Below are 27,514 nucleotides of genomic sequence, written 5' to 3'. Positions count from 1 at the left end.
CATTTAGGAAGAAGTAGCTTTGTGGATTCCTTAATTAGTTTACTCATTAAAGTCAAATACAATCTACGAATATAAAATTAAAACTGTGGCCACGTCCTTCATGCCAAAATGAACAAGGACTAAACGTGGAAAAGATGGATGACATATACTTACATCTTGGTAGAGCCTGGCATCCCGTGACAGTATCATCTTTCCCCAAAACGAGTTCCATGTCCGCATCAGGGTTCTTCTCTAATGAGGCACAGATGTAAGGAAAGTCAGATCCCAGACCCATCTCAGTGAAATCGATGCTGTGAGAAACAGGCGAAATAAAGTTGGTTCGAAATTATACTGCTTCTTGATAATTCGTGTAATTGCATACGAAATTTACATTGAATAAACGGAAAGACATTCACCCAGTAAAGTAAAATACCATATATAGATGTGTCAGGAAGCTGTTTAATAATTACCTTTCTCCACCCGAAAGTTGGAACTGTCCTCCAGGAGTAACGCCATATGACATCTGATCATTGTTTAGCAATTGCGCTGACAGTTCTCTTTGGTTTCCCGTGCCATCTTCGTTTTGACTAGCAAAGAGTCTCAGAACCCAGAGAGGCGTTCCACCTCTTATGGAGTCGGAGTAGCTGCTGAAACCAACATTGAAGACAACAGTGGTATCAACCATGGCGTCGTATGGATCAGTGTCTGTAAATCTCATATTCACATTAGCTCCTCTTATGATGGCCTGAGGTGTTTGGTCAGCGATCGGTACGTCTGTTAAGAGAGAAATGAAACGAGGACGGTGATTACAAGACGATTCAAGGCCTGCAACTTCGTATTTTGTGATTGATTAAACACATTTTATTTTTGATAAAGAAGTATGTGTTTAAGTTCTAAACAAGTTCAGATGCTGGCATCGTAAATGCATTTTTTGCTTAAAAATAGAAATATATAGGAAATACCAATGCTGTGTCGACAGAAGTAGCCTTACATGTTTATGTTACCAACACAATTGATCCCCGAGATGTAGGAAGAGAACGAGAGAGGCTATTGTTTTTTACTTGTTGCAAAATGATGATAGGTGAGACTCTTGTGGATCCATGAAACGCTTGAAATGAGACTTACATAACCCATAGTCTTGCCTGAGAGTCGTCTTTGAAGTCCAAATCTACATTTCGTTAGCAGAAAAAGGGAATGTTTTCCTGCAATTTCATTCTGACACTAATATCACGTCTTCCTTTGGTGATTTCAACTTTCAACTAATATCATATCCAATTGGTATCGGATTCGTGCTAAATAGGATCATTACCTGTACTTAATATCTAGTGAAAACGTTTTCCATTTGTTTATCGAGAGTAACATGCATTGACATGAAACCTCCCAATGTTGAAGAAAAAGTGTTACTTACCAACAACAGGACGTGGTCGTTGTTGAACTGAAAATAAGAAAGAGAAATAAACTACACAAAAGTTTCCGATCGGATTATAATGTTGATAAGCATTCGAAATGATTGAAAAAAGATTCACTATTTAATTCTGACATCGTCATGTTCACGCTCTCATTTCAGTTCTTTGACAATATTCAATGTTGAAAGCAGTGAAGTCAATCACGTAAACATGAAGCAACGTTGGAAATTGATATTTCATCAATGGTTTTTTTTTCTTCACTGATGTAAGTTGACCATAATTTATTTCATCCGAACTAAGAATTTCATTTAGAAAGAACTAGCTTTGTGGATTCCTTAATTAATTTACTAATTAAAGTCAAATACAATCTACGCATATAAAATTAACGCTGAGAAGTGACCACGTCCTTCATGCCAAAATGAACAAGGACTAAACGTGGAAAAGATGGATGACATATACTTACATCTTGGTAGAGCCTGGCATCCCGTGACAGTATCATCTTCCCCCAAAACGAGTTCCATGTCCGCATCAGGGTTCTTCTCTAATGAGGCACAGATGTAAGGAAAGTCAGATCCCAGACCCATCTCAGTGAAATCGATGCTGTGAGAAACAGGCGAAATAAAGTTGGTTCGAAATTATACTACTTCTTGATAATTCGTGTAATTGCATACGAAAGTTACATTGAATAAACGGAATGACGTTCACCCAGTAAAGTAAAATACCATCTATAGATGTGTTAGGAAGCTGTTTAATTATTACCTTTCTCCACCCGAAAATTGGAGCTGTCTTCCAGGAATAACGCCATATGACATCTGATCATTGTTTAGCAATTGCGCTGACAGTTCTCTTTGGTTTCCCGTGCCATCTTCGTTTTGACTAGCAAAGAGTCTCAGAACCCAGAGAGGCGTTCCACTTCTTATGGAGTCGGAGTAGCTACTGAAACCAACATTGAAGACAACACTGGTATCAACCATGGTGTCGTATGGGTCAGTGTCTGTAAATCTCATATTCACATTAGCTCCTCTTATGATGGCCTGAGGTGTTTGATCAGCGATTTGTAGCATTTCTATCGTTGAGAAATAAAACTATAAACGTTAAACTATAAATCCACCAAACATCTTAAAATACCGAAGATGACTACAAGGTAGCGGTTCTTGAAATTAGCTTGAGAATGAGAAACTATTACCCCTATCACAAGTTACGCTAACCATCATGAGCCGACACGAAAATCAAAACGTTGAAATTAATTGCTATCTGAAATTATTTACGGAACAGCTACATTTTAACCTAAAAATATGAATTTGTTTCCTATCTATCCATATCGGATATCAATATTTCACGCTAAGCTGAGTAAACAATTGCTTAAAGTATGTATGTATGTATGTATGTATATGTGATCTTCCCGCAAGCAGGAACTCGCGAAAGAAGCCATGGAGGCTTTTAGACTCGCAAGCTGACCGAAGCCAATCTCGGTACACATCCATTTAACGTCCATTTAAAGTTATACGTAATTTAGGCAATTCACTTAAAATCATGGATACGTTATAACCAGCCAGAGCTTCACTCAGCCTCTTGCCCATACAAACCTTGAGGAATAAGGTCACATGTTGTAATGACCGAGTCTCCTTGAAAACTGATATTTACAGTAGAAAGCGGATGTTTGCTGAACGCAATGCACATGTAAGGAAGACCATTATCAGATCCTAGACCGGTGACGTCGAATCTTGGAAAGACAATATGAAGAAATACCGTAAGATGACCAAAGGTCCCCTGTTTCCCAGGGGAAGTCGCCGTTTGTCATATACCGTCTTTTAATACAAAGTGTAGCTGGAAGTGATACCGGAATAAATGTACTGTCCGCGGATAATTAGAATTTCCATATGACCAATTCCGATTTTGAAAGTTGAACAAGAGCTTGGTTCGGATGATATATTACAGAAACGTGGAAATTTGACCATTGTTCCATAAAATCTATAGTACCAGTCAACACTGAGATGCCTTTAAAGCCTCGCCCTTATCTTAAAAGGTAATCTAACTGCTACCCCCACCCTCCATATGTCACGTTAGGGAGTCGAGTCGGAAGTGACACGGTCGAAGCCGCATTCATTGAGGCTACCTTGTTCGTTCTCTCAATTCAAATACCAACTACATGACGTCTTCACGGAAAGAGATTAACAAGCTTGGGGTAATATTGCCTTATCGCGTAGCAGTGTCTGCACTCCCTGCCCCCACCCCCCTCCCCCCCCAAAATCCAATCGTAATTATGACATCTACAAGTGTGCTGTTGCCAGATGCATTAATAAAATGTCAAATTCTCCAAGATACAGACTGTTGAAGAAATAAGAAGAAACATTACCTTTGAATTGCCTGGAATGTAATCTGCTTTCCTGCTCCTGCACTGACTGCCATTTGATCTGGATTTAAAATTTGCTGAGAAACGAGATGTCTTTGACCTGTGCCATCGTCATGTTGACTCGCAAACATTTGAATTTGCCATACAGACGTTCCTTGGATTATGGGAGTTGATTCAGCAAATCTGATAACGTAAAATACATTGGCCAATGCTTCATTAATTCTCGGATTTGGTCGGGAATATCCGATTCGGGCATCGTAGCTGGCTACCGCAACTATGTGGTCATCAAGTGTTCTGGGCGCTAAAATAAAGCAGACATCTTTCAATTAATACAAACCGTTCATACTTTAAATATAAATCATGCAAAAAATTAATAGAAGACACATAAAAATACAAGACAAACATAACAACACGCAAGCGCGTAGCCAGGAATTTGCCAAGGGGGGGGGGGCGAAATTTTAGATTCGGCATTGCAACTATCTAAGAGTAGCGCCACCATAAGTTGGCGCGAAGCGTACAAGAAAATTTTGGCTGAAAATGCCTCCCAGATCGCTGGAAATGGCACTTCCCAGGCCTTGTAAGTTGCATCTAAGCATTTTCTCTTTTGAAAATACTAGCGATATCATAAAAACATTAAAAAAACATTAAAAAATATGCTCAAGGGGGGGGGGGCGGCTGCCCCATTCGCCCCCCCCCCCTTGGCTACGCGCCTGACAACACACAGCAATGGAAATAAAAATCATTCGCAAACTAGTTACGAAATACTTCAAACTCTAACATCAGATGGAGGAATCCTCGTGATTTGTAGAAGCAGTTTATCAATGGCTTAGGAAGCTATGAAAACGTGTTTAATGTATTGGGGAGGGTAGAGAAATCTGGACAGGTTTCGGGATCTTTCCCAAAAGAAGTTTAGTTTTGACGATACTACTTCGCCCACATGAGATAATGGTTTAGTCAACGTATTATCTTTCTTTTTTTACATCTCAAATAAGCTAGAACTATCACTTTGTGATTGTTTTAATTGCAAAAGAATTTGTTGTACGTTACTTCGTGGTTTTCCCAGACGGCATTCCCAACATTCAATCCCAGTTTGCCGCATGGGATCGTATTTCACCGTCCAAATTATTACATATCGTGAATCATATGTAAGTACATATGTCGTCGCGATAAACAACTGTTCCAATCTTTATCAATAGTAACTGTAAACACGCACTGCTTTGCTGTCCAAGATTTCCTTGTTACAGCCGTCGAGTTGAGTCGGGTAGCGTGCCGTCGGGCAGAGTGCGGTCGTCTTAGCAATCCCGAATACGGTTACAACAGTCAATGTAACTGCCTTACTGTTAGTGAGTTCCGTGAAAGCGAGTTCAGATATCCTATGTAAGAGGTTTTTTTTTTTTTTACCGATGTAGTGAAACATACACTCTCACTATCAAATTGCTCTTTCAAACTCACCTAGCCGTATAGTGCTGCACGTTATGGCGCTTCGTTGGCCATTAAAATTTAAGAGATACCTTGATGATGCGGTTGTATTCAACTCCGTACATACATACGGATACGCCGTCCCCGGACCAAAGTTGTCCACCTTAAACCTAACAACAACAACAACAAAAAGAAACAGAAAGAAGATGCTCAAAACAGTATTAGAAATTAGGACGTATACGATACGATTTCATCTTCATTAAACGAAATATATACATATATATATATATATATATATATATATATATATATATATATATATCTCTTTCGAGATCCGGCTTTAGGAATCACAAATGATTTCGAGTTGGTTAGCATCATATTTGATCTCTAGAGTAAGGCAAAATATGTCACCAAAAACAGAACTAGTATTGTTCGATACAGGTGGCAAACGCCTACAGTGGAATTACGATCTTCCTTACCGGTTTCGAACCTCTGGACATACAATCAGCGTCCATAGCCTAGTGGTTAGGGTGTCCGCGTTCAGAGCGGAAGGCCCGTGGTTCGAATCCCGGTGGAGGCTGAAAGTTTTTTCACTGTTCTTGATTTTCCAACTCATTACGATTTTCATTTGTATATATATATATGTATAGGTGGATACTGAGGTAACGATGCAAACGGAGTAAGAAAAACTAGTCTGACATTTCCTGTGTCTTAATATCGTTTTTTTTACTTCTTTGTTTCCTTCCCCCCCCCCTCACCCCCTTTTTATCTTTTGCGGGTTTGATGTGAAGTTTCTGGTGCAGGCCGAACCATGACAAAACCGATCAACCGACAAACACAATTACTAACAGTTGAACCACTTGCTATAACTATAGCATATTTAACATGACAATAACAACGTTCTTCTTAAAAAATAACTTACACTCATTGACGAATGATTCCTGGTTCGACTAACCCAATTTAGAGTGTAATCCATGCATTTCTATCTCGCGATTGGAATGTTACTATTGTCACACAATAGATCAGCACATTCTAAGTATCGTCAAGCCTTCCATTGGCTCGAGACTTACCTCCTGTTTGCAACAAAGGAGAACTGTTGATTTGGACCGACGTACATCGAGGCCTGGTTGGTGTTTAGCAGTTGTCTTGAGAGGATGAGACGAGCACCTGATCCATCTTGGTGTGGGCTTAGAAAGAGCATCATCCGCCATACATTACGCCCACCTACTGTCTGGGAGTTTGGGAGCGTCCTAGAATCTACCTGAACTTGTGTAAGGTAGGTCGACGTGGCCCGTGACGTAGGAGATGATGAGTGCTCGTATTGATAACTGGCTCGATAATACTGAAGTCTGATTTCAGAGGCCTCTTGGACTTGGGCTTGGGTTGGAATAAGAATCATAAATAATTAAGTAAATTGAAAATTCGTGATATGGGGTTACATTATGGGGTTACTCCAATATGGTACGTAACGAAATGAATCGCAGTGATATGTTACGCGTGAAGGTTTGCTTTAATCTTGCAGAATGTAAGTGAAAATAATAGTTGCCTGAAAAGATAGAAATCTCTGATATACACGAAATTATTGGAAGGAAACTTTCTTTCATCTTGAGGTCACAAATTGAAAGAAGAAATTTGTAAGAATGTCGCTGGTTATCGTATCAAAGATTAAGTAAGCTGTAACGGCAAAAGTTGACGTCCACTGATCGGGCTTAGAGGGAAGCAGGGTAAAACTGTAATCGATGCTAGGAAAAACTAAAATTTTGCCACTCTACGAAGTAAGCTAAGAATATAAAGGAATTTATGATATAGTTGCAGGGGCGTCGGAAGCTATTTGGGATTGGTACGGCAGATCAAAGTGTGGCCATCTATCATAATTATCGGGGGGATGTTTGGTAGGTCAGACTACGCTACGCGCCACCATGGTTGGCGCGTAGCGTAATGGAGAACATTTTGAAAATATGCCTCCCAGATTGCAGGAAATGGCACTTCCCGAGCTTGAAAACAAGACCCCTGCCATGCCAGAGTAATCACATTTAGCCTACTTGCCGTCATCATTATTGAAAATTATTGAAAAATATACCTCCCAGATTATTTTTTGCCATATTTTTTTCTTAGTCCTACTTTTTTTTTTGCGCCGGACCTGCCGTACCGGCTCCGACGCCCCTGAGTTGCCATACACCCTTCAATTTCTGTAACCAATATTTAAGCTATTGACCAGTGGCTGAGTAATACATTCGATATCGATAGAGAGATGCAAGGGGAGGCACCGTCTGGGTGGGGGTGGGAGGGGGGTCTCAAAATTGCATGCCCCTCCAAGTGTTTCTTTCCACAAATATGAAGCGCCAGCGTCCCCTTTCTTAATATTGCTATTTTACAAAGTGCGCCATTGTTCAAAACTTGTAATTAGAAAGTGCCTTTTGAGGCTATTGCTAGAGAAACTAGAAAAAAATAATAATAAATAAGAATTACCGCTAGTTTTATATTAAAAACAAATGAACTACTATGGTATAAATTACAGGGACGTTCCATATTTCGGATGTGTTGAGACAATTTTGCAGTTCTCTCAATTCAAAGTCACATGTTGAAACCCCACCCTCAGCATTCCGACTGATCCCCTTCCCCCCCCCCCCCGCTCCTGAGTGAGGCACTTACCCTCTGGAATAGGGCGACAGATGGTAACAAAGTCGTTTGCTCCCGATGCAAAGACATAATCTGGAAAGGCATTCGGATGCTTCGAGAGTTTAACGCAGAGATGCGTAAACGAAGCATAGTCGTTAACATTCACACTAAAAGAAAGAAAGTCAAGGAATGGCACGTTAATGGTGCATTTTGCATTTTTTGTAAATAAAGCGATTCACCATAAGATTTGTTCTTTAGTATTAGCTTAGGTTAGCACTTGACATAAATGATACTAGTTTTGACCTCTCATAACCAGCGGAATGTTCAGGTATACAGGTAGTTAAAAGTAATAAACAGTTTTTGATTAAGCGACTTACTGTGGCATTGTCTTACAAATTTAGAAAGCATAACAAATATTGAAGTTCGTGACATGACATCCCACTGACGTTGGTTTTATTGTCAACGCTGTTTACGTTCGCCTTTTGAAATATATAGAACAGAAAGAAACTAAATAGTTTCTCCTCCTAGGGACTCTATGACATCACACATTGACAAAATGGCAGCCCCCAGACAAGATTTTTGCACCACAATTTCTCCCCCAACACAGCATTTTAATATATATCGGCTATATATCGGCTATATATATTTTAATATAGCATTTTAATATATATCGGCTTTTTAATAGCAATAGCTTTTTAATCGGCTTTTTAATAGCTTTTTAATCGGCTTTTTAATAGCTTTTTAATCGGCTTTTTAACAGCATTTTAATATATATCGGCTATATATCGGCTATATATATATATCGGCTATATATGTCGACTATATATATCGGCTATATGTATATATTAGATACAGATATATATTGGCTATATACATATATAGGCTATATATATTTATATATATATATATATATAGGCTATATATATATATGTTGTATATATATATATATATATTTATATATATAGACTGCAAACTCACGTAATGCGTTTATAGAGTACACACGTAAGTGACTTAGGTCAACAGTGTATAAGTTGTTGAAACCCCGGAGACGATGACATAAGTACATGAATTAGCATATAATGTTGTTGTACTTTCTTTGACATCGTTGTCTTCTGCCTTGTTTGTCGACAATTTTGACAAACGGGTACATTCTCATGCACCTGTCATGGGATGTCTGCTTCTAATGCAAACTCTCGGAAAGCAAACTAACACAATGCTGTTGGTCACAACTTCAAACAGGTCCTTGGGCCGTGTCTGTGGTTAAAGTTTTATAATTTATACTGAATCTGTCAGAACGACGCCGATGGTGCGTGAAATTAACATACTGACACCCAAAATACATAGTCGCATTGCTGCACATCCACTCGTAATATACGCATAGCTTAAAGTAATAATATAATAATAGTATCTTCTCTCTTTGAGATCGGAATAAAAACAATAAAAACAGAAAATAATTACTTCAGAGCCGTGGTAAATATAAGAGTTCCTCCTGGTGGTAATCTTCTAGACGCTTGTTCATGATCCAGCAGTTGGTATTCAATCACTCTCTTCACTCCTGTATCCTCTCGACTTGCGTAAAGTTCAGACCTCCATAGACTGTGGCCAACTATTGTCACTCGATTTCTGCTAACTGCGGTTGATGTCGTTTTAGTTAAGAATTGACCATTTTGATTTGTCGTGTACTCGAACCTCACGTGGTAGTATCCAATGGAAACAGTATTCCTTTGGGAATCTGCAAAAATGTAAATTTTATATATCTAAATCAGAGTTCTAAAATGCTTTTAATCGAGTCCAAAATATAAACAGGCCTTTTTAATGAACTACGGTTACTTTGAAGGGAACAAAAGAGATTTTCCTTTTTATGTGTGCAATATTGCCTCTCTGTGCGTCTTTTACATTACATGAGAGTGACACAATAACTTCTCATTCGTTCGGTTGAACCCTAAAAGTTTTTTAACTTGAACCTCGTCGAGCTGTTGTTACTCAGAATGCGGTGTACCCAATGCAGTGACGTACTCACAATTGGTGGAGTATGATTCCAAATTTTTTCCGACTGATTTATAGGTAGGGGAGAAAGTAGAAACCTTGATTGACGGGGGGGGGGGGGGGGGTGTAAGCTTATGAAAATGTTACGAATGAGGATTGTGGATATGGGATCGTTGAATTTTCTCCCACCTGTGGGACTCTAATGGTTTAATAGTTTAGAGGATCAAAAGTGCATTCTGAGACATATTTAATCTATAAATTAGGTTTAATTGCAGGCAACGATGATGCTAATAAAAACTTTTGAAGTTTGAAAAATGCCCCGACTGACGATGGTGCGGCAGGAGCACCCCCTCCCCACCTCACCCCTCCCCCGCTTAGTGCATCCACTGATCCAATGGTATGAATGCCCCATGACTGGTAAGAGTATCAGTTACAACCCACCACAAACTGTTTTACTAAAAAAGTTAACGTTACCGAGGTTTTTGTCAGTTAAATAAAGAAAAAAAAATAAGGTTGTGTGCATGCTTAACAGTAACATTTTTTTGAAGTCTTGTATACATCCGGGAAATTGATTGTGGCCAGATAACTGCCGTTTCAATAACAAACCAAAACCAGTGATGGTCGGACATAAACCTTCGGTGAATCATTTTCCTGTTTACAAAAGTAAATTACCTAAAACATGATTTAGTGATAAAAAATTGTCCTGGTTTGTGTTGTGTACGTTCTCGATATTTACGGAACTCACCAGACAAAATATGGCCGTGCTCGATCACCCTATTAAACAATTCATATCAGTAATGAACGAAATGTGTAGCAAAACATTTCTCTTTTTTCCTTTTCTTTTTTTTTCGTTTTGTCTCACCAGGAATACAATATTTATATATAATTAATATAATAACTATAGACAAACAGGCAAACTGTTACCAATGAAAATGCTATAGTATAATCCCCAATTAATATAGTCGTTCTATCACAAATTTGGAAGGAGAATTAAAATTTCACTACGTTATAAGGTCCTTTATTCTATAATGAACTAGTAAAGTCATTGCTACGACGGTCAGCAACGCTGTACAGGGGCGGATCCAGGGGGGGGCCCGGGGGGCCCGGGCCCCCCCTTTTTGAAAATCCTGATTTTTTTTATATTTTTTTTACCGCGTTCGAGGGAAAGTGCCCCATGCGTTATCAGTGGCGTAGCTACGGGGGGCCTGAAATTGCAGACATGAGATCCATATTTTCAGGCTAGGTACATGCTGCTTAGAATACTAGGGAAGTGCCGTTTCCGGCCATCTGGGGGGTTTGTAAAGCCAAAAATTTTCTTGTACGCTCCGCGCCAACCGATGATGGCGCTCCGCTTAGATAGTCTTACGTTCAGGCGCGGCTGCATCCGCCCCTGATATGTCATTGAATATTCCACAAAACAACTTTTTATGTCCACGAAACTGTCGAAACATGATTTTCACTACTGGTAGAGATATAAAATATTGGGAATTCTGAATTTCCTGCAAACATGAGGCTGTGCCTGTTCAATACTCACTACTGTATCGCCTTAAAAAATGATGAGTGGAAATAGTTTCTCCAGGACCGTATCGTATCGTGGGTATCGAGTGCGTCTGATATACGAACGTACGTAGTACGTACGTACGTCTATGATGATATGCACTGTACTGTACTGATAAAAACATAGGTGAATTTCACTCCATGGGAGTGATCACTGAGCACATTCCGGTATAAGAGTGAATTTCCACTCCATTGGAGTAAATCTTAACTCCTAATAGAGTTATATTCACTCATATTAGGAGTGAGGGTTAACTCCAATAGAGTTAAATTTTACTCTTAATTTGAAGTGCGCCGAGTGATCACTCCAATGGAATGAAATCCACTCATTTGTTTTTAGAGTGTTGCTAGATATATGAAGAAGAAATTTACATACCAATACATGTTATCGGTCATCGATTGGCACAAAAAGCCAGATTCTGATGACAGCTGCCTCAAGAAACCCAATAAATGGCCTAATAAGCACCGAGCCATCAATGTGGACCATTACCGAAACATCGATTCGTGTTAGTCTTCCACCCCCTTCCTCTAATGCTATTTAAGTCCACATGTGGGCATATCCTGCAAATCTACCGGTAGCCCACAGGGGTTTGAGTTGGGAGAAAGGCCTTGACAGCTTGAAACGACAAATGATGCCAACTTCCCTCAAGTTAAAAGTCTGGCTGAGTTGGCAAGGCCAGTCAGCATGAAAGAGAAATAACTTTTTTTGCATTTCTGTCACCAAAGTTGCACATCTTTTTGGTTGCTATTTTGCCTCACAGGTGCCATCTCCTGCGATCTGGGGGGTGCTGAAATCTCAAATTTTCTCTGTACGCTCCGCGCCAACCAAGGTGGCGCTCCGCTTAGATAGTAAACTCCCCCCCCCCCCACAAGAAAGAACAGCCCCCCGTGCCCCCCCACTCAAAAAATCCTAGCTACGCCACTGTGCGTGTAATTTTTTGTAAAATAAATTTGCAAAAAGAGTACATCATCATTCTGATAAAGTGAAGGTGAGAGGGGCACTCTGACTGCATCAATAGTCTCCATCCGGAAGGGGCATCCAAGATGAAATGGCCTGGAGTAGCCTGGTAAAAAGTAGTTTGCATCACCACCTTCTCCCCAAAGACGTAAATCCCAGCTCATTGCTCGAAATTGCAAATATATGCCCGGCAAACCATGAATACATGATTTATTGGAAAAAAATTTTACTCCAAACTTTCACGAAAAGTAGCACCAGATTGCACCGAGGACCTCCATATTTTGTGAAATTTTCCCAAAGGGGAGGGGGGCACCCACTCCCCTTAGACACCTCCCCCAGGACGACGATTAGGCATTTCCCATCTGGGCCCCCCCTTCGGCGAAATCCTGGATCCGCCACTGCTGTAAAGAGCACGTGAAGTAAAAACTGACACTGGTCCTGATGCGGTCACCCGTCTTGCGCATTAACATCAACTTAAGATAAAAAAATCACTTTTTACATTGCGCAGTATTAGCAACTGATCTTAGACCCTCAAATTACTTGACGGGTGCCACACCCGCCCCCCCCCCCCTCCTGCGCAATGTAGGCCAATACATAATACTTGTGACTATGCATCGCTCAATTATTACGAAATAAACCGTTAGATGACGCAATATGCATATGTTAAAATCAAGAACATATGTTCTAGCTCTGTTACGCAATTTCCTTCCTCAATCAAAGTGAGCCTAGATATAATCTTGGCTCTGTGAGCACATGTACGCTTACATAGGCCTCTATAGCATTAACTGGGACTGTTACGACGTTCAGGAAAGTTTCTGATCGTTATGTTAAATGGATACATCTAGGCCTACTTTCGCGATCGTAAAAACAATCCGTATAATATGAAAGTCAATCAGTGGGCTTTTATGGCTGCCGTGTGACACTAAGGTCCGATATTGAAATGTTAAATATAGCATACGTTGCTTTAAAATCACTATTACCTACATATTAAGTTACACCGCCAAGAGCAAGCAACAAAACTGATTAAATAAAAAAATTCAACACGTCATTTCGCCCACATGATTTTGACCTATCAGTGACCCGACGAGACGCTGAGAGATGAAGGAATTCTCATTTTGTGACTTTTATGACCTTGAAGTTAGGGTTTCTCCTTACCGTGCAGAAAAAAAAGTTTGAATTGATTTTACTAAATTCTTAGTATACAGTAACTAATCCTCGACACATACTTAACTCAATTGAAATTAAACGCTAACCATAAAATATATTATCATTTTGGATGGTAATTGTCTTACCACAGCTCGTGTACACAATATTGGGCTACCAAAATTCAGTAATGGACCTAACGTCTGTCTTTGGCTACCCATATCCGATCTAGATTTACGTATCTTTAATGCGGCTGTAAATATTCATTAATGCAAAATGCCCCCCCCCCCACCCCCCCCCCCCCCTTATCTTCTCCCACCTTCCTTCACTTCAGAACTGAAATATCAAAACCTACTCTTAGCTATCATATAAATTTGATAGAAAAAATAAAATACGTAATAAGCAGACACTGGTATGCGGGTAAATATATATGATGAGAGCGTATCAACTTACCAACACATAACACGAGGAAAGCTAACCAAATGGCTGTGAAAGCTGGTTTCAACCTCATTCTGGACCTCGATGTATAATATTCCTGCAGAGAAGACTTGAACCACTTCTGGTCATAACCAAGACTTGAATGTTCCTCTTATATGGAAATATGGAGACCCTCACTCAGTAAAACATGGTTATCGTTAAAACCACAGTGTTCTAATCTGAAGGTGTCACCCGTCACGGCGTCAACGACTTCCCATCAGTTTTTTTTCCTTTTGACCTATGACCTCTCACAAACAGAATCCTCATATCACCAAACTCAAACATGCATGTAAGGTTTATACGAATCAGTTTAATCCTTCCTAAAAATCTCTTCTCCTTTTTTTTTATGTATCTGAAATATTTCTTGTGCGATTCCGATGGGATTTATATTTAAAAGACCTTGTGATGAGGTATTTTAGGAATGATAGGTAAATGGTATTTATTTCGATATTTTCAAGAATGCTGGAATGGAAACATTGAAAAGACAACTATTGTAGTTTAATTTCCTTCCTCTCTGACCTGTCTCCTGTACGTACGCACTCCGAACTTCCAAACCTAATGACTGTTAACATTCTTGCACTACGCCCCCAATCCCTCTAAGGTACCCTCCAATACCCTCTACCTCAATTCCTGCAGTAGATATATATATATCCAACTCACTATGATTTCAATATATATATATATATATATATATATATATATATATATATATATATAAATATATATATATATATATATATATATATATATATATATATATATATATATATATATAAATATATATATATATATATATATATATAAATACAACTTGGTTTTGAATCTGTAAATCGATAAGCCACCATTAGACCCAAAACCGCGGAGTAACGGCACTGCAAAGAGCGCCTTAAAAAGCACACTTGCGGTGATTTATCAATATTTAAAAGTGTTTTGAGAAATCCTAGAACGATTCAACGATATATCGACATATCGTGATTCGACGCTCGTAGCATATCCTTTTGTGATGTGATACATTATTACGTCATTTGTAACGAGTGGTACAGTTGGGTCATTCTCACCAAAACTATATGTGATTTTAAACACCCGGCCGGAGACATCTATTTGGATTAAACCAGTTGGTTCCTCCTACTTCTATAGTCCGTATACTAACCGGTGATTCCATTGCAGAAAATTTATGTCTCACAGGTTGTTCATTGGTTTCGATAGGTCCTCTAATTTAAATCTTTAATGTTACGTTTTTCGACCCGTATAAAGGTTATAGTTCGGGATTTTATAACTCAAGTTTCACAAACTTAGACCCTTAATTTACTTTCTTGTCTGTAAAATATCTTTCGTGGGGGCGTTATATTTAACGAGTTGTTCTCGGGAGATCAGCTTGAACATGTTTGCGTACCACTACATACGTGGTAGCTATCCTACCATGGAGTTGTTCCATAACAATATGTTACCTGATCCTACACACTAACCGATGTAAGGCTCCACACGTACGCAGTGAACCTTCCTCGTGTCGTGAAAAGGGCAATTATATTTTACTAGTTTCATAACGTACAAAATACAAGAACCGATCACATTCGCAATGACGACACAGAATCACAGCTATACCGCCACGGTTGCTATACCTACGAAGCTTAGATAAGACTCATCAATGATGACATTTAAGAAGCATGCTAAGAAGGTCTAAACGTGTTAATACTTGAAAAGCAGTGGCGTCGCCAAGGGGGGGGGGGCAGGGGTGGGGGCACGTGCCCCCTGGAAAACCTAGTTCCCCCGAGTGGCCCCCCCATCTGAGATTTGGGTTGGTAAAAAATATATATATATATATTTTGTTATATTCAACTCCCATCATCTGAGTTGGTTTTTCATAAGGACAAAGAAGCACAGTAATTCGTATTTTCTTCAAATGAGCTGCGAAAAAATGAAAAAGTTTATCCTTGACCGTCGGGTATCGAAGCCGTAACCCGCGCCGTCACAACTCGTGAATTGGATGCCTGTGAAATGCCGAAAATACGGACCTGCTGTGAGAAGGGAGGGTACTGCAGTATGTTGCCTTGGTCTGAGGTTGACCGGTTAGGAGCTGACGAAATGTGAGAATGTGAGGGTCCGCAGGCACCATACTTGCCTATATTTGTGGACCCATATAATAACCCTGTTGTGTAGGGGGTGCAGAGGTCATTTGAGGTCAGATGCTTGTAGGAACAAATGGCGAATGTTCACACCTGCATACTGAGCTATACTCGATGTGTGATCAAACTTTGGATTGCATGGTGAGATCCCTAATAGGAGCCAATAACGATGCTGGAAACTGTTACATCTTAATAGATAATGGGAGAAAACGAGAAGGACAAGAAAGGAGTCGGGGGTCATGCACACATTAATTCAACAAATGTAGGTTCTATTGATAGGGTTAGGCATAATATCGACAGCATGTGGTTCATATCCTCTGCAAAATTCTGCGCGTTGTTTAAATCATTACCTCAAAAATAGCAATTTCTGGAGATATCTTCAGATCGAATTTAGCATCAACCGTGGCACCATTTTGCATCCAGCCCATCCTCCGTATGCGAAAATTTTCCAAAGGGGAGAGGGCACCCCCTCCCCTTAGACCCCTCCCCCAGGACGGCGATCCGTATCCACCTAAGTGGCCCCCCATCAAATGCTGGTGCCCCCTGTGTTCCCCAGACTGAAAAGTCTGGTGACGCCACTGTTGAAAAGTACAGTACCGTTCGAGAATCTAAACCAATCCCAGTTTCGAGAGGAGGGGGGGGGGGAGGGGGCGGTCAGTCCCAGATTCGAGGGAGATCGGGGGGGTCAGTGTTTGAGAAAACGTAAGCTAATTTTCAGGGTCGACTTTGGCTTCGAAGATTTGCTCAATAAAAAATGTGTGAAAGAAATGAAAAGAAAACAAAATATGAAGTTTAAAATGTCAATGACGTACGATGTCTGGATATTTCGTTTTGTCTGAAAACGTAACAACTTCCTGTTATTAAACAGTTGTGTTCTTGACAACTGTTGCTTTCATTGATGGTATTACATTTTATTTGCTTGAGAACAATCACCATTGTGACCGTTAAACCTACATCCCACACAATTCCAATTAAAGAAGTAGCTATTGAAATATTTGGAAATACCGGTTAAACTTCCAGGTCATATTTATACCCACGCATTTACTAATACACTACAAAACGTCTTGAGCGTTTATAAGGCCAGATGTCTACATAGTTTCCCAACAAACTTTAAACCGGAAAACACATTCCGTTTTTTTCTATATTCCCACTACACGGAAAACGGTACATCTTTTGTTTCCCTTCAAAATGTAGAACTGTAACGCTGGTCTAGGTTTGGCAGTTGATGATATGTGACACATAATGCTGCAACATGATGATCCGTAATGATTTGGAACTTATTTATTTTAGGCCTAAATAAGCAATCGGTGCTACGTATAGAAACTTGATGCTATGTATTAAATTTGATGCTATATGAATATTAATGCTATATATATATATATCATCAAATTTCATACATAGTATCAAATATATGTATATGTATATATGTTTATATGTGTAAATCTGAATACGTATAAATCATATGCTATTTGTAAATCTTAATACATATTTTGTGCTTTATTATCATACTCGATGTTATTTTTATATGCAAAGTGTCACAAACTCCTTTTTTATCGCGAAACAGCTACAGTAGCGTTAGTGTGCAGTATTTGTTTCAACTATGTCGCCCTCGATACACAGCTTTTGCCTCCATAGTGTGTGTGGCTATACTATGGGGCTATCAGACTTGTTTATGTTTGGTCCCAACATGTTTCCCAAGCGGTCATGTAAAGTGCAACGTTGGTGTACCGTAAAAAAATGTCCCAAGTACCTTCAGAAAATTGGGACAATTTTAGTTTGATTAATCGGGACGTTTTCTTAGCTCATAATTACTTAAATGATAGGCTAAGTAAATACTCTATGATTGTAATGTTGTACAATGACTTGTTATATGATCAGTGCATGTGATGATCCTAACCACAAAAATTCCGAAATATTGTGTATACAGAAGACTCCATTAAATATGAAAAGGTCTATGAAATTATCAAACATCATGATGAAATCTTTTCCGTTGCAAAATATTCCTTTTTTCTATTATTTGGTGTTTTAACATAAGGTTTAACTTAGTAACTACTCGACTTACACTTCCAGACATGATCTTGAGGCTACACGTACATTTCCAAGAAATTTTACGCGGCCATGACTTCATACTGTTAGATAAACATCCGAAGAAGGAAACAGGGAATTTCTGCACGATATCAACACGTTGCCATCTCTTCCCGGAATTTCTAAAATTAATTCTTCTTGTTCAAAAACAATAAATAAATAAAAAAAAACAAGAAAGAAAGACTTTGAGAATATGCTGAGTGTTCTAGATCTTATGGATTAGCCTTGAGAGCATATGGTGTGACGTCATAAACCAGGCACCTCTACCAGTTGAAACTCAAATGGAGAATGTTCATTTTGACTTTGCATTTGATAGGATTCCAACTTTTACGTAAAAGGGATGATTAAGACTGTAATGCATTTTATATTGAAATGCGTAAAAAAAAATTGAAGTAAAAAGATAAGGCGTTAAATTTCAGGAAAGACAATATATACATTTTCAATGTGTTGTCACACCACACCGTTACTTTTGTTACAAAACGTGTCTGCTTCTTATGTTGTTCTTCAACGTTAAAGACACATGGGAATTGATGCAAAGTACACCATGATACATATATGTTCTTCGTTCATGCGTACAAAAACATCACCTAGACTATTACTGTCTGTATATTTATGGCAGAAACATAACCGTGCTTCTTTAACAATGTTATCAACACAGGAGTAATTGAAACCACGTATATGTTTATTGCTGGAGCATACAAAAGGTTGCCAAATTCGATCAAATTTACCAATTTTTAAATTTACGACATAAGTCGAAGGTTCACCACTTTACGTAGGTGTTTACCAAAAACAATGCATGCAGCTGTGAGCTATATATATATAATTATATATATATATATGCACACGTAGATGTTTACAATTTATTGGGATAACTATATGTGACACAGCAAGCGTTTAGCAAAACACAGAGATAATCTTACCCATGGAAAAGCTAATTGAATATTGTTTTCAACTTTGACAAATTCCCACCATTGGAAGTTGACTCTTGGAAATATAAGCTGATAAAATTAGTTAACGTGGTTTACCCCTCTTCAGATTATATTTACAATATTGAGAATTCGCCTTTACAGAATCTTTTGGTTTTTATTGACAAGGACCCCAATAAAAAGATGAATTCCGTTTTTTGGCATGGGTTCCTTTAATGTCACCGGAATTGAGTTTAGTTACTATATATATCACCGTACACGTTTCATTGGATGTTGTAATATAGCCATTCCAAGTGGGGGTAGTATTCAGAACTAGTGGAGAACTCTGTCAAATGCTTCTACGCTTGTTAAACGAGTTGGATTATTGCAGTCACTTTAAACCGTGGCATATTTTTTTCTCACTCACTTGGGGAAAGTAAAACTAAAACAGCTCAATTTGTTCCATTAATGAGTGGGAGAGAGGGAATAGGTGTTGGCTGGAAAATTTGCTGGTTTGAAGGCAAAGACAACACAAGATAACAAATTTTCATTTAAGTTTTATAATCAGTATATATATGTATAAACATATACTCAGATAGCGTATACTTTGTAGACGGTTATTTTGCCGCAACATCATTAAGAATTAGCAAGTCTTTAATTCTCTTTCAGAATCTTCAAAATGACAGTAGAAAGTTCTCATCATATGATGTCACGTTTGAGGGGGGGGTGGGGAAGGGAGGGGTAGAATAAATATGATGATTTTTTGTATGTTACATTAGCTTTAATCACCTGTCAGTCTATACATGGATCTTACTTTATTGAAACAGTAGTCTATATATAAACTCCAGGGTGTGTTAGGGGTGGGAGAGGGACAGGTACCCTTTCGCGCTATACCACGTTTACCGATAATTAATGGCTGCAGTTACATAGCCAAAAAAACATAAAATTCGAGTTTGTCACATGCAATCTTCTTTCATACCTGGAAAATATCAAATAAAATATAATATTTTAGTATTTTGTGTATAAAAGCGCGGTTACTTAAAGTTCACCATTTTATTATTGTCATTTCTGCCGTGCAAGTAACCTCACATCAAATATTATGTATAGTTATGAACTTGAAATAAAAAGAAGACAATAGTGATGCTTTTGGGCGTCGACGAAATACTTGCTATTTTAATGATATCGGCTCACAAACGGTGTTTGACTGTGTTGAAAAACGGTGTAAGATTCAGTATCCAATACATACAAGGATAGAACTCTGCCATTACTACAGTCTGGAGGAATCATGGCGCGTGTTGTTTGCCATAGTGCTCTCTCAGTGCTGCTGTGGGCCCTACTCACGCAATCATCTTGGGCAGGATATAATTCTCTTCAACAGAGGTCCAAGAGGGGTGAAATTGATCCTGACAACAGTATGTTAGCACTTTTTTTGTTTGTCATTTCCATATAAAATTTGCCGTTCATCCCCCTTCCTACTTTAGCCCTCCCCTTTCTTCCCTTCCCCTCTCTCCCATTTCGTCTTATCCTCATCCCTCTTCTTCCACTCCGTTCTCTCATCTCCCATTCCCATCAGCTTCCTCCCCCCTCATCCCGCTCTTCTTCAGTTCTTCTCCCCGTCTCTTCTCTTCCCTCCCTCCCATCCCTTCCTTTCCCCTCTCTCCCATTTCGTCTTATCCCCTCCCTCTTCTTCCACTCCGTTCTCTCATCTCCCATCCCCATCAGCTTCCTCCCCCTCATCCTGCTCTTCTTCAGTTCTTCTCCCGGCCGTCTCTCCCCCTTCTCTTACTCCCTTACCCCTCTTCTCTCCCATTCTCTCTTATTCCACTCTCTCTCTCTATCACCTACGTCCTCTCCTTTATCCCCTCCCCATTTGCATCACCCATCCCCTCCCCACCTCCTCTTCTTCTTTTCTTCTCCCAGTCTCTTCTCTTCTCTTCCCTCCTTCCCATCCCTTCCAGTGGCGTCGCCAGACATTTCAATCTGGGGGGCACAGGGAGGGCACAACACCTCATTAGGGGGGGGGGGGGCACACTGTTTATTTGCGAATGCCGTCCTGGGGAGAGGCCTAAGGGGAGGGTGTGAGAATTTTTATATTAATTAAGGGTCCTTATATGCAATCTGGTGTTATATTTTGCAACATGAAGTAACTTTATGTTCAAGAATTTTCGGGCTTAGTCTGTCCGATATTTTTTTTTTTTAATTGAGGCGGATAAAAAAGTTACACCAAAAATGGAAATTAACCCTTTTGCTTTGATAATGTTTTTAAATTAGAATGTTGAAAATTGAAAACAGGGTAGTAGTGAAGTTTAATCACTAGCGATTTACGCCGGGGCCTCTGTGATCTTGGTAGTGAGAAAACAACTGGTTATCGTGATGGTTGGTGGAAACAAGTTTTTTACTGAAGAACATAATACGTTTCGTCCGTTGTAAAAAAAGTTTTTGTTTGAGTAATCGCATCTGGGGTGGGGGAGGGGCATGGTTTATATGGGAGGGCACGTAACCCCCCCCCCCCTCATGCCACTCATTGGCGACGCCACTTGTCACTTCCTCTTTTCCCCCTCTTATAATACATGTCTTGACACTCTTGTTCATAATACCTCATTGACTGATTGTATGGCCGTGTTACCTCAGCGGACTTCGTCGGACTTGTCATAACTTACTGCCCTGATGATATGCGTCTTATTCCCTGGACCCTGTCCCCTCTTCTCTCCCATTCTCTCTTCTCCCCTTCTCTTCTCTTCCCTCCCTCCCTCCCCTCCCCTCCCTCACCTCCCTTCTCTTCCTCTCTTCGCCCTCTTACAATTACATGTCTTGCCTCTTCTTTCATTATACCTCAATGACTGATTGTATGGCTGTGTTATCTCAGCGGATCTAGTCGGACCTGTCATAACTTACTGCCCGGATGATATTCATCTTACGATACCGAAATGTGACTCGGCAACGGAAGCGACAGCTACATGGCCGGAGCCAACGGCCGAGGATAAAGTGTCAACGGCCAACCTGTTTGAGCAAAACTTCCATTCTGGAGACAGCTTCCCATTAAGCGAGGAGGACGGCCATCTTGTGTACTACGATTTCATCGATGAGGCAGAAAATATCGAAAGCTGTCTGTTCCATGTTTTCGTCGAAAGAGGTAAAATATTGAACATTTTAGTTATTAATATCACGTCCAATCGCAAGCCAGAGAGACAATTTTACCTCCACTATCATGTTCATCGTGTCACTTATATTGTGATATCATATTGGGTATGTCAGTTAACGTGAGCGTCGTGTTGCGTTATCTCAAATATGCATGACAAACAAACAATTTACTTGTCATACACAACTGATATAGAGTAAATACCGTTGAAAAAAAAATCAACAATATTCACAGTGAACTGAGCTTGTGCAGGTTTCTCATTGAATGAGGCTAAAAGGTAAGCTAATTTGCATTTAAATGAATAGGCGAAATGTTCTGTTATTCTAGTAATAGCGTTAAGTAGGCCTAAGTATCTCGAATCTGACTCTTCATTTTTTTTTTTTTGGGGGGGGGGGGGGAATATTTCACAAATTCGTACGGAATATTGCTTTATATTGCTAACAGGTGAACGTGTCTTAGCATGTGGACCGTGCTTTATTTATATCATATTTACTGCACCCCTCTCTTACCTGTCTTCATTTTATAATGTTAATACTTCATGGTCAACGTCCACTTCCTTCCAAATCTAACATCTTCAAAGCTTACAACTGTAATTCCAGACTCATTTATAATCTACTAGAATATTGTTGGTTTTAAAGTTCTTGTGAAGTCAGCAATGAAGTAACTGAATTTACTTAACTCCTCTTTTTACCTGTCTCTGTCCTACATATGCACTCAAACATCCCCTGTATCACGCACTATTAAGTAACCTGTTAAAGATTGTTCTGTGTTTGGAACGTTTTCTTCGTCTCTAGCGGAATCAGAGGAAGAATGTTTACCTGACTGTATCATCGGAGAAGGGAAACGAATTCCTGTGAGTTGAGCATTATTTTTCTTCTTGCTGTTTTTGATCTTCTCAAATTCAACTGATAAATCATTGTCTGCATAATCTAACTTGACGAAAGATCTCGTTGGTGGCGTAGCAAGTGATGCATTCTACGTTTAACTTCCTCGCATATCGATACACGAAGATATAGTGACTTAAGAGAGGGCCTATTGGATTACTTTTCGATAAATAAAGACTTTACCAAAGTGAAATCAAACAATCCACAGAAAGCATGTGTAATCGATATTGTACATCCCCCTCCCCCATGCCCCTACCCATCCCCCATGCCCATACCCCCTCCCCATGCCCCTCCAACCCCCTCCCCGACTTTTACTTCCTAAGCGTCGATACATCAATCTCACTTATCAGGTGTATCTTCATTTGCATACTAAATTTTGGAATGACGTGTTTATGATGGTCCACAAAATGATTGCGTCAGAATTGGTTTGATCTGAAATATTTCGTAACGTTCGTATCAGGTGTAACGCACTATTTACGTGCTTCAAAAACGAGAGATAAAAGCATCATATAATTATAAAATATTACGGAATTAACACGAAATCTACGGGTGATTTAAAAATACAATTTAACTTACGACAGACGTACAAATATATCTTAATAGTATATACCGAAATTTCATTTAATATTGGATATTGTTTTGTTTTTTAGCTTTGGTGTGTTGGGGAGTGTGAGGTGAGGAGTTTCGCTTTGGCACTGATAAAACATAACAGTATTTTGTAATATCATTTTTCACATGTTGGTAGTCAAGATCCACATTCCTTACCAGTGACTGCTCTCAAAGATGTACGTGTGACGCAGGGACGTTGGTCTGTGAGGACCACGGGTGCGGAGAGTTACAAGCTTGTACAAAGACAAAACAAGGATCACGTGCGTGTTATTGCAAGAAGGGCTATGTGAGAGACAGAAAAAATAAGGAATGTTACAAAAGTAAATATCAAATCACTTCACCTCGTTACGTTACACTATGAATGAAGATGAATGCGCCGGTCAAGTAAAAATATGCTTGCATGTTGTTTCAGTATTGTTTAGCTATACGATTTAAATGTTACGACAATCAAAGTAGCGTTTTTAGCGCAGTTATCTTTTACAGTTTCATTTATTGTATAGGGTGGAGGGAGAGGGCGGGGATAGGGTTGATATGTTAATACCTGAAATCCACTATAGGTTTCCCACTGGGTATGTCATCACTTCGCTAACACTTCCTTGTTGAGCCCGATAGGGTTAGCCAGTCATTGAGTTCTTCTAGCGAGTTTGTACAGGTAACTGTTTTGTTGCATTTGATATGTACCTTAAGCGTTGGACTTTTAGATATGCCCAATTATCGACCAAAGAAGTGCCACTCCACTCTAACCCTCTCTCCCACCCACCCACACTCCACCGCCCTATATTTCGCTTTTCATGTTAAGCCACCCACCCTTACAGTCATTTGCTTGAACTTCTCTTAGATATCGTGTTGCCTCTTTTAGTTGATGGTTCTATTTTTACTTCCTGCATCATTTTTCTTTCTTCCAAAAACAGAGTGCCCGGCCGGTTTTGTTCCTTTCATGACCAGTTGTTATCAATACCATCCGGAGAAAAAGAACTTTCGACAGGCTCGGAAAACATGTCGCAAAACTAAAAGAAGTGATCTTGTTACGATTTCATCGCCGATGGAGAATGACTTTGTCTATCGTCTTATTGAACCATCAACTGCTGTGTGGCTTGGAGCACACAGCAACAGTGATTGTAAGCATGGGCGGCGATCATGGGGGGGGGGGGGGAACGGGGGGGGGGGAACATTTCACCCCATTATTTTAGGTGGGGATATAGTATCTAATATCCCCCCCCCCCCGATATTTGGTGGCATAGTTTTTTAGCATACTTTTTGTATTTTTTTATGATATCGCTAGTAATTTCAAAATAGAAAATGCTTAGATGCAACTTACAATGCCTGGGAAGTGCCATTTCCAGCGATTTGGGAGGCATTTTCGGCCAAAATTTTCTTTTGCGCTTCGCGCCAACGTATGGTGGCGTTACGCTTAGATAGTTTGCATAAAAGCTTTCCCCTCCCTTCGAACATGATGTGTGACTGGTGACAATCTTGAAAAAGGTTATGAATGAAAAAAAAACTATTGGGAAAAACTTGGTTCTCAGGCAAAAGTGTACATCTGGTTGGTCATTTTCAAGCCCGAGAAGTGCCATTTCCGGCGATCTGGGGGCTATCAAAACCAGAAATTTTCTTGTACGCTGCGCGCCAACCAATGGTGGCGCTCCGCTTTGATAGTAATTCGCCTGCATCCAAGGAAATGTCCCCCCCCCCCCAATATTTGAAACAAATCGCCGCCCTGATTGTAAGTGTATATGCTACATCTCTTTCTTTTAATAGTTAATTGTTTTCAGAACATTAATTTGGTCTAATATAACGTCCTTATATTTATTCGTCGTTTACTCTTTACAGGGGCATTTACAGTACGTACCCACTCCATGAAATATACCTTCATCAAAGAGTTAACCCCGGGTAACCATCGAGTTGAGTTTTATCTTCAAGCGGAAGACGAGAGTAGGTTAATTCTTAATGACGTACCAAGCAACAAAGGAACCATCTACGAATTTGGTAAGTCTAAAATTTAAAGGTTTACTCCAGCCACTGAAATAATTGTATTGTCTTATCTATTAGTTGATAAATTTGATTCGCTTTATCATTAACCTGACTCCTTATGTCTAATCAGACACCCCCGCTCTACTCTGTCTGGAGTGACCTGGTAAACTTTTGACACATGACCTTCCATTGTGACCGGTCCCAATAAAAATTAGAATAATTGCCAGATTTACACCACTCCTCTCTTACCTGCCATTCTCCCATACATATACACTCCTATCTACCTAGCTTACGACATCTCCCCCTCCAACCCCCTACATCCCCCTCCATCCCCCATCCCCCTCCATCCCCCCACCCCCCTCCATTAACCCTCAATCTCCCTCCATCCCCCCTCCATTCACCCTCCCACTTGACCTCTTCGGGTCATTGCCCTCTTCAGTTTGAATCGACGATTCAGGTGATTTGACGCGATTCCAGTGAGGAGTTTGCATATACTCGAATCTGCGATGTAACTCATCGTTTACATTGCGTCTATACTACAAACACCAATCACTACTTCCTCGCTTATACCTGTCTCCTCCTAACTTCAGCACTCTCGCTATACCGTGTCTAGAGTGACCCTCGTACAACCCTTTACTGACCTCTAACGTTGACCGCGGACAATATACATGAAAATAATTCCAGACATTGATCAGGCTATAGAATCTCGATAGAGATCTACACTAGGGAAATTTGTTTCCAACTATGAATTATAACACCCAACATTTTGTGGAAGAGGGATGGAGAACAGAAGTTGAAAAAAAAAAAAAAATGAAATGTTCGTATACATTTACACATCCATATATTATTCGTCCCATTCTCTTATTAAAATAATAACTTTTATAATTTTCATATTTTTCCCCCTTTAGTCTTTAAGGTTTTACAATTTGTTATACTTTACTTTCTTCAAGTCTTTTCAACATCGGATGTCTCGCTTAAACTCTGCAAGAAATGCGACGCTGTCCTAAGAACGCCCCTTCCTGTCAATATTTCTTCGTCTGGTGCCTCATTCTTCATCAGTGTAAGAGATGGAGTCATTTTAATAGGAGAAAGCGGCAAAGCTCCATTTATCTCTTGGGTTCATCGCACCAGAATCCCGTTTGACATCGCCTATGTCGGAATAGCGTCTAAACATACAACCGCATGGCACTTCTATGGTAAGTTTGAGCAATCTACTTGAAAAAATTGAAAGCATGAAAAAGCCAATAGCTCCCCCACTCACCAGTTTCATTACTCGTACAACATTCCATTATTTCTCGTTATTTTCTAGATCGATTCTCCTGGATGAGAAAATCAGAATCTTGGACTTATGAAAACTGGTCCTCTAAGGAACCAAACAGCTATGACGAAAGACGCGCTTGCGCAGTTATGAAAGGAGATTGTGATGGACAGTGGTCTGACATCTGTTGTTCCTTTGCAAAGAGTTTTATCTGCGAAAAGAAATAGCAACAATTAAAGCACACACACATATATTATTAAATTTTCTGTGACTAATTTGACGTATATTATTTGGGTTTGCACTGTAAGTGTAAAATGTCTAGTCCATTTTAGGGGTATGAATATACATGATTTTTTCCTTAATTTCACGGGTTTCATTGGTTGACGAGCTCCCTGTTTTCATGTTCTTTTTATCAACAAGACAAATTACAGTAATAGAGAAACCAATTTTAACTGCGATGAGTTTTGTTACCGGTTTCCTATTTTATTCATGATTTTTTCCCTTCATTTCACGGGTTTATTTGGTTGACGAGCTCCCAGTTTTCATGTTCTTTTATCAACAAGACAAATGACAGTAATAGAGAAATCAATTTTAACTGCGATGAGTTTTGTTACCGGTTTCCTATTTTATTCCAAATTCGTAAATT

At 39.5% G+C, this 27,514-nt stretch overlaps 2 protein-coding genes across 16 annotated transcripts in view; one reads left to right on the top strand and one right to left on the bottom strand.

Moving 5' to 3' along the window:
* The window catches only part of LOC139981442 (uncharacterized), a 46,163-nt gene extending 32,078 nt beyond the window's left edge, over positions 1-14,085 (bottom strand). For 11 of the 15 annotated variants that reach the window (XM_071993814.1, XM_071993815.1, XM_071993824.1 and 8 more), the window contains exons 1-12: positions 13,871-14,085; positions 9,235-9,508; positions 7,810-7,943; positions 6,228-6,534; positions 5,191-5,327; positions 3,742-4,039; positions 2,972-3,108; positions 2,145-2,451; positions 1,849-1,985; positions 1,388-1,414; positions 450-753; positions 154-290 (exon numbers count right to left, since the gene is read on the bottom strand). In XM_071993814.1, the coding sequence (XP_071849915.1) occupies positions 154-290; positions 450-753; positions 1,388-1,414; positions 1,849-1,985; positions 2,145-2,451; positions 2,972-3,108; positions 3,742-4,039; positions 5,191-5,327; positions 6,228-6,534; positions 7,810-7,943; positions 9,235-9,508; positions 13,871-13,928 (2,257 nt within the window). In that variant the 5' untranslated portion in view covers positions 13,929-14,085. The remainder of the gene's footprint in view (positions 1-153; positions 291-449; positions 754-1,387; positions 1,415-1,848; positions 1,986-2,144; positions 2,452-2,971; positions 3,109-3,741; positions 4,040-5,190; positions 5,328-6,227; positions 6,535-7,809; positions 7,944-9,234; positions 9,509-13,870) is intronic. The other 4 variants (XM_071993829.1, XM_071993828.1, XM_071993816.1 and 1 more) reach the window with 3 other exon arrangements.
* Positions 14,086-20,128: 6,043 nt separating this feature from the next.
* LOC139981096 (uncharacterized) lies at positions 20,129-27,326 on the top strand. The gene is made up of 8 exons (XM_071993274.1): positions 20,129-20,419; positions 21,874-22,140; positions 22,941-22,999; positions 23,776-23,959; positions 24,551-24,757; positions 25,470-25,625; positions 26,561-26,806; positions 26,920-27,326. Exons 1-8 carry the CDS (start codon positions 20,293-20,295, stop codon positions 27,093-27,095), a joined length of 1,422 nt encoding a protein of 473 aa, XP_071849375.1. The 5' UTR covers positions 20,129-20,292; the 3' UTR covers positions 27,096-27,326.
* The last annotated feature ends 188 nt before the right edge of the window (positions 27,327-27,514 follow it).

The sequence above is a fragment of the Apostichopus japonicus genome, chromosome 15 (assembly GCF_037975245.1).
Source record: "Apostichopus japonicus isolate 1M-3 chromosome 15, ASM3797524v1, whole genome shotgun sequence".
Taxonomy (NCBI): domain Eukaryota; kingdom Metazoa; phylum Echinodermata; class Holothuroidea; order Aspidochirotida; family Stichopodidae; genus Apostichopus; species Apostichopus japonicus.
Note: the sequence above shows the minus strand (reverse complement) of the source record. Positions and strands in the feature narration are given on the sequence as shown.